The sequence below is a fragment of the Lissotriton vulgaris genome, chromosome 2_1 (genome assembly GCF_964263255.1).
Source record: "Lissotriton vulgaris chromosome 2_1, aLisVul1.2, whole genome shotgun sequence".
NCBI lineage: Eukaryota > Metazoa > Chordata > Amphibia > Caudata > Salamandridae > Lissotriton > Lissotriton vulgaris.
The window spans coordinates 1,349,852,759-1,349,867,634 of record NC_141687.1 but is presented as its reverse complement, the minus strand read 5'-3'; the positions used below and the strand labels follow the sequence as shown (position 1 = coordinate 1,349,867,634).

General features: G+C 45.0%; 1 protein-coding gene across 1 annotated transcript in view; it reads left to right on the top strand.

Moving 5' to 3' along the window:
* PTPN4 (protein tyrosine phosphatase non-receptor type 4) overlaps positions 1-14,876 on the top strand; it is a 1,255,365-nt gene that overhangs the window by 546,851 nt on the left and 693,638 nt on the right. The window contains exon 14 of the mRNA XM_086957111.1: positions 2,511-2,645. Coding sequence (XP_086813237.1) covers positions 2,511-2,645 — 135 coding nt within the window. The remainder of the gene's footprint in view (positions 1-2,510; positions 2,646-14,876) is intronic.

The window sequence follows — 14,876 nt, the reverse complement described above, 5'->3', positions numbered from 1 at the left end:
GCAAAGATGTTGTGTTTATAGGGTTTTGTGAATTACAGATTGCTTGTTACCTTACACCAAGTATCCTATAATCCCCTAAGGCATATCGGTAGTTTGTAGTCAAAAATGCTGCCAGTCATGTTTTTATCATAAAATTAATGTTTCTCAACCTGACTATATTCTTTAGATTGACACATAAACACTGTATTCCTTATAATAACCCAACAAGTCTGGCACAACCTCAACACCACTGTGGCGAATCCTCTTCTGTGATGCACTGCTTTGTACCGTATGATTTTGGCTGTGGTGTCCAGAAGATATCCGCTACTTCTGTAGCAGAAGAAGCCTGGCATTTGATGGTTCAGCAGGTGGCCTTTGATAGCCTTGCATGTCCAATCTTGGAAGAGTTGTCGCCCTTTTGACAGATTTAGATGATACTAGGAAACCTTGGAAGCCCTTCGCAAAACACCTACACAGTGATGGGTAGTCCCATAGAACTTGTGTTTGGCATGTTTGTACCCATTCTCTTTTGAAGACATCTGAAATAGGAGACTAGTTTTTCCCTTAACGTATTGATGCCTAAATCATGGGTTCACGTCAGTGCAGTGAACAAATAAGCTAAGCAATGAGTTTTGATACAGCAGAAAGTGAGTCCCTTGCTCACTTTGCCACTGGATTCAAGCAAGCCGGGCTGAAGACGGCTGGAATGCCAGAAACCAGTCCTCGGAAGCTTGTTTCCGGTCCAGGGAAGATCTGGCTTGGCAGTTCGGGCTGGACTGTTCCCATGAGGCACAGGGTCAGACTGATTTGCATATAGCCATGTCTGAACTGGGGTGGCAGAGTGGGCTAAAGAACAGTGATGGATTAAACCCAGATCTTTTGACTGGGTGTGAGTGTTTGATTGATTCAGATGCTCCGTCCATCACCACCCCCTTTTGTACCACTTTTGGCCGCCATAAGTGTGGCAGGGTATGCTCAGACGTGAGTCCCTTGCTCACTTTGCCCCTGGATTCAAGCAAGCCGGGCTGAAGACGGCTGGAATGCCAGTAACCGGTCCTCGGAAGCTTGTTTCCGGTCCAGGGAAGACATGGCTTGGCAGTTCGGGCTGGACTGTTCCCATGAGGCACAGGGTCAGACTGATTTGCATATAGCCAAGTCTGAACTGGGGTGGCAGAGTGGGCTAAAGAACGGAGATGGATTAAACCCAGATCTTTTGACTGGGTGGGAGTGTTTGATTGATTCAGATGCTCCGTCCATCACCACCCCCTTTTGTACCGCTACTTATTTATGAGCAGTGCAGAGGAAAATTAAAATGATAATAACAAAGTGTTATCATTTTATTTTCCCTTCCTAGGTGCGGGGAGGGGCTTGCCTGGTCAGAGCAGGGGCCAGGGGAGGAGTTGTGAGCACACTCAAACTGCGCATGAATGATTGACTGGCCGTCTTGGGTCGGCCAAACATGGATGCGCTCTTTGCATGTTCTTCACCAGGCTGCATTACACAACCTAGTGGGGAACATGCACAGGCTCTCCGTGGATCGGTGTTCAGACCAATCACAACACTTCAATGCAGCATTTTGATTGGCTTAGGAGAACTTAGGGGAACGAACCACAAAGCTGCATTGGAGTGGTGTAATTGGCTTAGGGGGCCTGGCAGCCAAAGTGTTTCCTGCCTGCCCTCCCCGTTTCCTGCCAGCCGCCACAGAATGCCATGCTTATGTGTTGCAGCTTTATAAAAACATTAACCCCTTCCATGCGGCCGCGATTCCCCTGGTGTGCTGTAAACAACACGAACAGGGGCGGGCAGTGACGAACCCCAGCCGTCATCAGCACACGAGCACGGTAGTGCATGACGGCTGGGGTTCGTCATCAGCATGGAAGGGGTTAAACCCAGTTAACCTTACTTAGCACCTTGTCTCGCAGCTCTCTGGTGTGCTGGTTTTACAGGATTATACTAGACATTCTCCGCTGCAGTTTGTAAAAGCACTGAGCAAATGAATGAGAGAGAGTATTTATGTAGCAAAATCCGGCTTCAGCTTACAATACGTAATAGATTTCGAAAAGATATTTCACATTGATGTATCAGTTCTTGTGCACGCCCAAAAACAATAAAACGTGGTAGAGGAAGCACGGTTAATTCCTCCCGACAACAAACACACGTGCCAGGATCGCTGGGAGTTCAGTCTTACTCCACGTGCTTTAGGGCACATGCAGTTGCGGTGCAAACCATGAATATGTGTGCCTGTGACAGCTCACAAGGAGAATCAAGCTTTGAAGATTTCTCATCTGGTCTTTTTCATTTGATTTAGAAATTACACTTTTGCCCTTTGATACTGTTATTTTAGGTCATGGTAAAAAAGTCTCTTTCACAGTAATTGCAGATTCTTTGAGGGACCATATTCACTGGTGGCATTATTTCCAGTAGGGAGAACATCCTGGAGTGTAAATTACCGTTTTGATCCAAAAATGATAGCACATGTTACCAGCATGGTATACTCCAGCTGTCGTTCATATTTTCTATTATTTCTAAAGGTCGCCTAGTAAACCATTGGCACGAAGGCTGATCAGCGGAATGGACTGGGAAGTAGTAAGCAGAAATAGCTTGTCAGAAGAACGGCTAGAAACTCAAAGCTTACCGTCGCGCTCGCCACCGGGAACTCCAAATCAGTAAGTAGAGGTCAGCTGTGTTTGAAGAGGATTTTTCTTCTCACCTTTTAATAGAAAAGAGCTCCATGAGTGCACTGTTTAACATCATTTTGCTTCTGCTATCACATTACAAACCTGTCTATATTCTGATGTGCATATGCAGAGGTTTCAATTATAAAAGGTTGTTGCAGTTACATTAATTACGCTATATTGTATTTTTCACTTATTGGAGTTTGAATATTGAGGGCTAGAATAATTTTCCTCATATAAATGTGTATACTAAATTCCGTGGATGTTACAGTACAGTTTCGAGTCCCAGACCTATTTTAGGTCCTCTAACTACTCCATAAAAGCTCATTGAACCTGGTGTTGTATACAGGTTCTTTCCCAGCAGGTCACTTGCAAGCCAATTTGACATTTTCAGTACAAGGTAATTATAACATTATAGCTGTTAATAAATACATCAATGCTTACCTTATGTTACTTCAGCTTATATATTGCACACACATCAAACGATCTCTTGGCGCTAGATAACTGCCCCATCACGGCTTAGGAAACTTATTAATAGGCTTGCTTAAAGAGCCAAGTCGTCTACATCGGTCTGAACTTCCTATAATTAAAGGTGGTCCTGAGTTCCAGGGGGAAGGAGTTCCAGACAAGTGGAGCAGTGAGTGAAGACCTGACTTCACCTATCCTAAACCTTTTAAATTGGGGGATTACTAAGTGGTGGAAATAGGTGGGTATGAAATCTCTGGTAGGGGAGTACTTGTAGATCTGAGATTTTATAAATGCCGGACCTTTCATGTTCAAGGCTTTGAAAATAGTGCAACGTGTTTTGAATGTAGGTCTCTGTGCAACAGGGAGCCATAGAAGGTCTTTTGTAAGTTTCGAAATAAGGCAACGTTTGGTGGGAAGCTCTTAGATCAGCCGAGCAGCCTGGTTTTTGACCTACTAAAGCTTCTGCATACGATGTTTAGGGAGACCCAAGTAAAGAGACTTGGTGTTGTCAATTCTCGACATGACCAAAGCTATTCTGATCTGGACTAAGCGTTGGTAAGGAAACATTTCTTGATCTTTTAATTTCTGCAAAGTTGAAAAAAGCAGGAATATATCACTGAGCCAAGTTGTGGTTTCAGAGATAGATCCTTGTCAATTTTAAAACAGACTTTTTACCGATGACTTTGGAGAGGGAGGAGGACCCAACTCATTGGGCCAGAAGGAAGGATTCCAAAGGTCAGGCTTATTTTTGGGTACTACTATCTCTATTTTGTCACGGTTTAGTGTTTGAGGCATGTGAGCTGTGGATAAAATACTTTGCATACTCCTGCCATCTAGTGTTGGGTCCGAATGTTTGCAGGTTGTTTTTCTTCGAAGAAGTCTTTCCCGTCACGAGGTAGGTGACGCCTCCTTTCAGTGATAGTGTGCATGGATATCAACTCCATTGTTAGATTGTTTTTTTCCTCCATCTGGTTTGGATGTGAATTGCTGCGCTCTGGTTCGACACCGTTTCTCGGGTTTCCCTCGGTGCGCATACCTCGACGGTATTGTTTTCGATTGCATATTTCCCTTCTCCACGTATCGTATTTAATACAAAAAAATCTCTTTTCGATCGGGCAAACTTGTGGAAGGCCGTCAGGCCTACCTGCGTCCGGCCGCCTCGCAGTCGAAGGAACGGACGCCATTCAAATGCTGCCCTCGATGCCACACAAAGTTTCCGCGTACCGACTCGCACAAAGTGTGCAACCTGTGCTTATCTCCGTAGTACAACAAAACAGGACTGCACAGAGTGTAAACCTTTCCGCTCAAAGAAAATGCTCCGCGACCGTCTGGCTCGATGTCGCTACATGCAGAGTTAGAACACCGACTCCACTCTGGAGAAGATTCCGATCAAGAAACTGTCGATGCCATGGGAGCTGAAAAACAAGAAGAGCCTATCCCCGTCTCCATGTCTGGCTTCAATGGTGTGGATGAAGGCATCCCGCAAAGTCAGCACCGATCCTCCCTTACCCCAAAGTCCAACTCAGCTGAAGAAAAATGCTCCGGTCCCACCTCTGCCTTCGGGCCATGGTCTGCACAGATAACATGTTTCTAACGCCACGCCTTCGAGCTCGACACCGAAACATATGTCAAAGCCTTCCGGCTCTGGATCGAGTTGTCCACACTCGGCACAGAGCGGAAACCTTTGGGGTCGAAACCAAAACCCATCTCAGGCCCACCTCCTTTGATGCCGAAATAGTTTTCAGAACCTAAATCCTCGGCACCCAAGACACTCACCGGCACCGAAAACGTTGGCGATGAAACATTAAGATGGTCGGATACCATCTAAGGAGCGCCGTTTTGATGTCCCGCCTCCAAAACCCGACTCGAAACAAAAGGAACTGTACATCAATCCAAAAACTGGGCATATTGCAACCAAATAGCCACTCCAAGGCAAATTTAACTCCGAGGCAGCCTATCACATTACTTTAAAGAGGAAACATGTGGGTACTAACCCTTCTCCCACTCCTTCTCCATCACCTCCTTTCCCGGAAACACAACACTTGTTAATTACCCCAACTAATTCACCACCACCATACACACCTGATGATCAGTATCATGGGGATAGGGATGTGGATTGGGACAATGATCCTGCACCTGCAGACCCATGGAAGGATTACAACATATTCTCCCACAGGTAACGATCCTGATCTTTACCCTACTAAACCTTCTTCACCAGATGACAAAGTAGGCTATATAGAACTATTAAGCAGAGCTGCTGATTATCACAGTGTTCAATAACACAAACTTTCTAGAAGAGGATTTCCTTTTTGAAACACTAAGCACTCCCGATGCTGCAAGGTATACTAAGACATGTGGTTGACATATTTAAGGATCCTGTTCGGGCACGTATTCTCACCCCCAGAATAGACAAGTATAAATCTGCACCATCCGCTCCAGTTTACATCATGGGCCTGTTAGTCTTAGATTCGTTAGTAGATTCTAATGCCTGTAAATGGGCCAATTCTCAAAAGTCACGAGATGCTCCACCTCCGGACAGTTTCTAAGTTGATAGATGCCTCTGGGAAGAGAATAGCCTCCCAAGCTGCAAATTTCTGGCTAAGTTCTAACACTCAAGCCCTTTTAACCTGGTACGATAGGGCGCATTGTGACAAAATGGAGCAATTGCTCGAAATCCTGCCTGATGGGCACAAGTCCAAAGCTCAAGACCTAGTGCAAGAGGGAACGCTTATCTTTAACAATTCCATAAGGTGCGCGTTGGATGCGCCTGACACTGCAGCTAGAGCCATCAACACCAGCGTGCTACTAAGAAGGCATACATGTTAAGAATTTCTGGGTTTAAACCAGAAGGTCATGCTACTATTCTAAACATGCCATTTGACAAACACCTCCTCTTTGGTCATGTTGTAGACACTGACTTAGAAAAGATTAAAAAAAAGACACAGACATGGCAAAATCTATATGAGCCCTACAGTCCCCTTCTGGCCGTGGTTCCTTCCTTTCGGTTCTACTTTTATGGGGGGGGGGGGGGGGGGTCAAGAATACCTCCTTAGACACTGCCTCCTCACCATACAAGGGCAACAATCAACTCTGCTTGCAAGGGTTTCTTTGGAGGGGGCTACAGAGGCAACAATGGCAGAGGTAGAGGTTCCAATACACTCACCTCCCCCTCCAATACCTAACAATGACTTGCCTACACTCCCCCGATCATTTAACACTTGTCGAGGGCGTCTTTCACAATTCCTACCCGTCTGGCAATCAATAACTACAGACAAATTGGTGCTAGGAACTATCCATTCTGGTTATTGCCTGGGGCTTGCCAACAATCCTCCAAACATTACTCCACGTTCTCACAAAATGTCACCAGACCATTTACACCTGCTCAAACAAGAGATGCAACCTCTCCTTTAGAGCCCGTACCACTACAATATCAGGGGTCCGGCGTACTTTCTCATACCCAAAAAGGACGTGTCTATCAGACCTATTCTCGACCTCAGAAAATTAAACCGTTACATACAATCAAATCACTTTGAAATGAATGAAATGAATGAGACTTATATAGCGCACGACTTACCATGGGGCATCTCAGTGCTTGCTTAGGGTACCCGTCCTGGTATTCCCCTGTGAGATACCCTGGCAGGGTATCCACAAGGTGAAAGTCAGGCATCCCACAGCGAGGGGCCGTTGTGGAGATTAAGCAAGCTATTGCCCAGAGTCGCAGAGTGTGAACCCGTGAGTCGAGAAGGCACCGGAGCGAGAATTAACGAGTCCGTGGAATTTTCGAGCCCAAGATCCGCCGAGGCGGGGAATTGAACCCTGGTCCCGGGCCGAACTCAAGCTCCAGGTCTGCCGCCTCTAACCCCTGAGCCACACTTCTCCACTTTCACATGGTAACGCTTCAACAAGTGCTACCTTTGTTACAACAGGGCGACTTTGTCTACTCTAGACTTAAGACGTATATTTTCACATTCCAATACATCCAGCTCAACTCAAATTTCTCAGATTTGTGGTAACGGGGCAGCAGCATTCCCAGTTCAAGGTACTCCCATTCCGCGTTACCACTGCTTCCAGAGTCTTTTCGAAATGTCTGGCAGTAGTCGCTGCTCATCTACAAAGACAACACTTTCATGTCTTCCTGTACTTGGATTTATCAAAGCCAGTTTGTATCCAAAGCTTCTCCAACACACTCACAGGACACTGCAGTTACTGCACCAACTGGTTGAAATTGCATCTCCAACCTTCCAACTCTCAAAACTATCTAGGAGCCACTTTAGATACTCAAAGGCTCCAACCTTCTCTAATGCAGCCAGAATTTGTAATATTCAGGCTCTAGTTCTCCTGTTTCAGCCCACTCACTCACTACCAGCTCGAGTGTATATGACCTCAGAAAATTAAACCTTTACATACAATCGGATCACTTTCACATGGTGATGCTCACTACCAAATGACAGGGGGAGGAATAGCTATAGTTTATAAAAACTCAGTGACTATTTCCATCTTAGACCAAGTGAGCAACGATAAGTTAGAAATAATGGTCTTTAGCATAAATCTGCATCACAACCTTAATTGGAAAGGAGCCATAGTCTATCGCCCACCAGGACCTCTAACCAATACCACCTCACAGCTTATCGAATGTATAGCCCCACACGTCATTTCTTCCAGAAATGTCCTTCTCCTTAAAGATTTCAACATACATAGTGAAATCCTAGACAACCTGGAAGCCTCATCCTTTCTCTCTGAACTGGCCGCTCTCAACCTTACTGTTCTAAATACAGATCCTACTCACCAGGCAGGGCATACGCTAGATATCATCTTAACTAACTTGCCTGATATATCTTACACTGCCACGACTCCTCTGACCTGGTCTGACCATTCTATGGTTACATTTTGGATTCACAACCACAAGGATCCCCCCGCCCCTAAATTCTACACAAATAAAAACTACAGAAGGTGGAATTTGATCACACCAGAACATTTCTCAGATACATTTTGTCCTCCTCATCATGAGGATTCAGATAATGTTGAAAAACGCCTAGCCTCGTTTAATGCTAGCTTACTTGCTACTTTAGAAAGTTTAGCGCCCCTGAAACAATGCCCTACTACTGTAAAGCGACACCAGTCACCATGGTACTCGACCCCCCAACGACTTGAAAAAGGCTTATGTAAAAGACTTGAACGCCAATGGCGCCGCTCTCAATACCCTACTGATAAAGAAACAATTAAGGAGGCTCTAAACCATTACCATCGTAATCTAAAAAATGCTAGGAAATCCCATATTGCCGCCACCCTCTTACAAGCTGGGAGCTCTCAGAAATGCCTCTATCAGATTTTAAAAACCTTCACCAGTCCTTCAGCCTGTGACACAACATCTGTACCATCCCAAACACTGTGTGATGACATTGCTAGTCACTTCACACTGAAAATAGATACAATCTATAATAAAATCACTTCCACTATAAACCCCCAACCTAAGTCGGATATTGAGCTTCAACACACCCCTACAGTTACCAGTTTATTAGGAAATTTTCCACAACTCACTACAGAAGATACAGAAGTTTACTTGAAAAGTGCCAAGTCAGGGTCCCCTCTAGTCCTGATCCCTGCTAAACTGACTGCCACCTTGGCTAAACAGCCCGCCAAACCCATTTGCAATATTCTTAACAGCTTTCTGATGGAAGGAGCTCTCCCTCCGGCCTGGAAAGCAGTCCAAAAGAATCTTAAAATGCCACCGGAAGTCGTAACAAACTATCGACCAATTTCGCTACTTTCCCTCCACACCAAAATCTTAGAAAAACACATCAATACACATCTTTCCAATTACATTGAATACACCAACAGCCTAGATTCTTCACAATCTGGATTTCCCCCCAGATACAGAACTGAGTCATCCCTAGTAGCAGTTATGGACAACATCAGGATGCTGTTGGATAAAGGTCAGGCAGTGCTTCTCGTGCTGCTTGACCTTTACGCAGCATTCAACACCATATCTCACCAAGTCTTACTCAGAAGACTGAGTGACATAGGCATCACAGGTCAAGCTCTCAAATGGTTAACCAATTTCTTATCCGACAGAACTCAGACGAAGCGGGCAACTAGAGCCAAATTTCGGAGGGGGGGGGGGGGTGAAATATATTTAGGGGGGGGGGGCTAATTCTTCCAACCACAGAGTGGCTGTAAGAACGGGTGAACACGCAACAAAAGCCTCATTTACAAATTATGGTCTTTTAAAGACCTGTTAAGTACTCTGGTGCGGCTGCAATTAGATCGTTGCTAGCCCGCGAAGACGTGTCAGCCCGGGCTGACACGACGGGGGGCGGGGGGGACTAAAGCCCTGTGAGCCCAATGGGTGTTGCGCGCCTGACTCAGGCCGTTAACCTAGGCTCCTACCACTCTAAGACCTCTAAAGTCACCAAAGGGGTACCTCGGGCTCCTGCTTGAGCCCTACCCTGTTTAACGTTTACGTTGCCCCCTTGGCGAAACTGTTGAGGAAACTGGGCTTCATCCCCATATCTTATGCGGATGATACCCAGCTACTCCTTCCACTTGACAAATCCATACCTAATTTTCAAGCCATCTTTTGTGAAGAAATTAAATCTATAGCGGATTGGATGAAAATAAACTTTCTCCAACTAAACGCTACCAAGTCCGAGATAATGCTTTTTGGCAATGCCACCATAGTATGGTCACCCTCTTGGTGGCCAGAGGAACTGGGCCCCACCCATTGCCCTAAATCAGTGGTGAAAAACCTTGGAGTCCATCTGGACCAAAAACTCACCTTGAGAGATCATGTCTCCGCTACCATTGGAGCCTGCTTCCACAGCCTCAGCATGCTCAGAAGAGTATTCCCTTTCCTACCACTGTCCTCGAGAAAAACCTTGATTCAGGCACTAATTTTAAGCCTCTTGGACTACTGTAATGCGCTGCTGATCGCAGCCAATGAAATTGCAGGGGGTCCAAATCACTGTGGGTCGCCTAGTGGCCAATGCCCCCCCGAGAGCAGCCTCCATCCCTTTGCTTAAGAAATTACATTGGTTACCCATACAAAAAAGGATTCACTTAAACATCTGTTGTATGGCCTATAAAGCTGTACACAGACTAGGCCCTAGTTATCTCAATGACACATTTGTTAACTATGTGCCCCTTAGACCCCTCCGTTCAGGAAACAAAGCCCTGATTTCTGTCCCACGCATTATGAAATCTCGACAAGGGGGTAAGGCCTTTTACCTTCTTGGCCCTCTTCTATGAAACGATCTTCCCCATTCACCTACGACAACGCACAGACTACCTGACCTTTAGGAAACTGTTGAAAATTTCGCTCTTCTAACAAGTCTCCCTGGTTCGCTTTTGTGTCCTAAGCGCGGAGAGACACTTATGGGGTGATTTGTGCGCTCTATAAGTGAATAAATAAATAAACTGCTGGGAATGATGGCTTCTTGCATCATGATTGTTCCTCATGCCAGGCTTCACGTGCGTCCCCTTCAGGAATGCTGAGCAAGTCAGTGCAACCAGTCACAGTGTCTCCTAACCGATCTAGTGTTGGTAAACAGCCATACTCTTCTTCTCTTCAGTGGTGGAACACACAAAATTTATCAAAAGGACGGGCTTTCATAGACCCGGTTCCACAGACCATGCTAACAGCAGACGCGTCACTCACTCGTTGGGGGGGCTCATCTCCAAAATCACACAGTTCAAGGCTTGTGGAGTCAAAAGCAAAGAGCTCTCCACAAAATCACCTGGAGCTGCTAGCAGTGTTTCTAGCGCTCAAAGCCTTTCAAGTTCATCCTGTAGGCAAAGCCGTCCTAGTTCGTACCAACAACATGACAGCTATTTATTATATACAAAAACAGGGGGGACACACTCTCCCCAACTGTCACACTTGGCTCAAGACATTTGGAAGTGGACCATCCACCACAAAATCAATCTCCTAGTAGAACACCTCCCAGGAGTAAACAATTAGATTGCCTACCTTCTCAGCAGACAGAGGCAGCAAATTCATGAGTGGGAACTTCACCCTCAAGTTCTTCTCCCATACTTTCAAAGTTGGGGCTTTCGTCAAATAGATCTTTTCGCCACACACCAAAACACAAAATGCCCAAACTTCGCCACAAGTATCCACACCCGCTCTCCCAAGGTAATGCACTATGAATGAACTGGTCAGGGGTATTTGCCCACGCTTTTCCGCCTCTCCCACTCATTCCATCAGTGGTTCGGAAACTCAGGCAAACATCCCTCACACTGATCCTAGTAGTTACAACATCGACCCGTCAACCTTGGTTCACAGCCCTGTTGGAGCGATCAGTAGTTCCACATCAAAAGCTGCATGAACATTATTAGAGAGGCCAGAAGGCCTACTCAAAAACTTGATATGCAGCTAAATGGAAGCTTTGTGTTCTCTATTGTAATATAATTAACATCAATCCTCTTGATGCTTTCATACAAAATAAAATTTGTTTTTTGTTACACTTATAGCAGTCAGAATGATCTTATATTTCTATCCGCCTACATCTTGCTGCAATACCTGTGTATTCATAAAGTAAGCAACACTTATCTCTCTTTAGAGTACCCGTAATAAAAGCTTTTATGGAAGGACTAAAAAGAGTTATACCACTAAGACTTCCACCTGCACCAGTGTGGAATCTTAACATAGTCCTTACATGATTAATGGGTCCAACTTTTGAACTCATGCATAAATACGAACTGCATTTTCTCCCCTGGAAAGTTGCTTTTCTTATTGCAATTACTTCACTGAGGAGAGTTGGTAAGCTACAGGCACTAACCATAGAAGAATCTTTATTCCAGCTTCACAAAGACAATGTGGTTCTTCGTATCAACCCTAAATTTCTACATAAAGTAGTTTCTGCATTTCTTATCAACCAATCCGTTCAGTTACCAGTGTTCTTTCTTCAACTGGATTCAGTGGCAGAACGAGCTCTACACACTTTAGATGTCAGAAGAGCCCTCTTATACTACATAGAAAGAACAAAGACATTCCATAAGACTAAACAACTTTTTGTTGCTTTTGCTCCACCTCACAAGGGCTATCCTATTTTCAATTCGGGTATTGCCAGGTGGATTGTTAAATGTATTCGGACTTGGTATGCAAAAGCAAAGAGAACTTGAACAATACCCCCTAGAGCGCATTCCACTCGCAAAATAGGGGCTACTGTGGCTTTCTTAGGAAACATTCTCATAGTTGACATTTGTAAGGCTGCAACATGCTCTGCGCCACATGCATTCATCAAGCACTATTGTGTAGATGTGTTAGCAAGGCAACAAGCTAACGTAGGCTAGGCAGTACTCAGAACACTCTTTCAGACAACTGCAACAGCTACAGGTTTGCCACTTCTTTGGGAGAATACTGCTGTATAGTCTATACAAAGCATGTGATCTACAGCTCACATGATTTGAACAGATAATGTTACTTACCCAGTAAGCATCTGTTCTTGGCATGCAGAGCTGTAGATTACCATGCTCCCACCCACCTCCCCGGGTACCTATACCTGCTGCTGTTCTCTCTTACTTTATATACATATGCATGGACATCTCTATTTTACTCTTATAACTACATTCCCCCCCCTGTGCGGGAAAAAAAATCTTAACCATGGAGTCGATGTCCATCACTTCCAGTGTTTGGTGACTTTTAAGAGCCCATCTCCAATGCAATGTGTAAGGTGTCTTCTCTAACTGACTCAAGAAAAGGATACAAAAGTGCTGTATTCTAACTTGCTGGTTGTTTTCATTCTCAACGAGTGGGTACTGTGCAACTAAGTTACTTGACCCCAACCCTGCTGTGCATTCTATCATCCGTTCTTTTTCCACCTGTCAGTATAGATCTTAACATGCTACTCTCGCTCACAAGAAATTCGTAATGCAGAGCAGTGGCCCAATACACCTACTGAGGTTTTTATTGTTTTAGTCATTTTTCCTCTGTTTCACTCTATCACCTTTTTTTCTTCAACCTAGAGAGTTTATTCCATAAAGTCTCCAGCTTTATTCCATGCATGTCATGTCATTAACTATTTGCAACAGCTAACATGCATAAGTCTCTTTCTCAGGGAATGCTCTTCCGGTGCATGTCTCTGAGGACCATCTTGGAACCACCTCTTTGGTTGTAGAGTTATCTTGAGCCAGTCCTACAGTAAATGTCCATCTCCCCATTTGGAAGTATAATCATAATTTGAGCAGAGGTTTGGGCATTGGGTGTGATCCAGGGCATTCTTAATGATGTGTCGAAATTTGCTCCCTCCTCTCAGGAATCCACCATCCTATGTGGAGGTCAGATAATCTTCTTCGGCCTAGTGCAAATGTTGCGAGTACCCAAGTGAAAGCTGCCAGATGCTGGCCACAAGACAGTTTTTCCCCATTACTGGAAAACGTGTTTCATCTGAACTCATTACTTTCCAGACATAGGATGTCTAGCCCTTGAGCCCCAAACTGTTTCCAGCTCCTCATCCGGACTGGCAAGTGCCAATCAAACATTTAACTCTAAGATGAAACCTGTCTCTACTGGGTGCAGCCAAGCAGGCTGGTTACACTGAGAGGCCAAGCATGTCCTCCTCACTCCCTGCAGGGCTGGAGGGCAAGTCTCAGTTAGCTCTTCTCAAGATTTACTCCATTTAGATGAACCCAGCTGCTTCCTTTTAGAATTCCATTTGTGAACAAAGTAGTCTATTGTCTTAGGCATATATTTCCTCTGGACTCTATTGGCTGTCTTCCTCGTAGTTATGATGGGCTTAGTGGCAAATAGTTCATATTCATCCAATCCATCAGTTCACAATCCAGTGGACTGGAAGTTGTTAAACCCCTCCAAGCTTCCCTCCGATTCGAATGCAGTTTATGGCATACTGAGTTCCTCAATCCTCTGCTCCAATTCCTCTTTGGATTCTCCAAGTGCAAACCTGAAGCCTAGAAAGTCTGCGACTAACCCTTCGCTCCCGCTTTTGCTGTTGCTCCATCAGGGATTGACAATATGCACATTAACCTGGCAGCATCCTTCTCACAGGAGGTCATACTTTGGAGATATGGACAGCAATCACTGTACTGAGGACTACAAAGCATGCATCCAGCCATGCCTTACCTTGCAGTTACGACCATTGGCTCAAATGAAGGCGGTACAAGTACAAAATGCTGGTTTTAGGTACATATAAGGTCATACAGAAAATGCACAGTCAACCAGTGGGAGGAGCTAACAGTTGCTAATTCTGGTGAACACATCCTGACAGTTACAGTCTGGGGACAGCTGCAAGCTCAACTGAGCATGTGCGAAGCAGAAAAGGCTAAATATATCTTTTCTCTAGGCAGATTTCAAGAGCAGTTAACAGGAAGGTAGGACAGAGCACATGTTGAGCACATGGTAGCACACAAAATGGCTGATAGAAATACAAAATGGATTCCACAAAACGGACAAGATAGTCTCTAAATACAAGATGGCTTCTGCTAATGCTAACTCCATTGCTGCCAAATTACAACAGAGGGAAGACTACAACAATATCTACCAGCCTGGGAAAACATCACATCAGACAGGTGGGTGCTTCATATAGTTCAGTCAGGTTACTGTCTAGAACTAACATCCACCCCCCCCCCCCGCCCCCCCCCCAAACATACCACCCAGACAGCGTCCAATGTCGCAGGACCATTGGACACTGCTCAGACAGGAAGTGGTATCTCTCCTGCAGAAAAATGCAAATTTATAGTTCCAAAGCATCAGCAAAACAGAGGAGTATACTCCCTATATTTCTTAATCCCAAAGAAGGA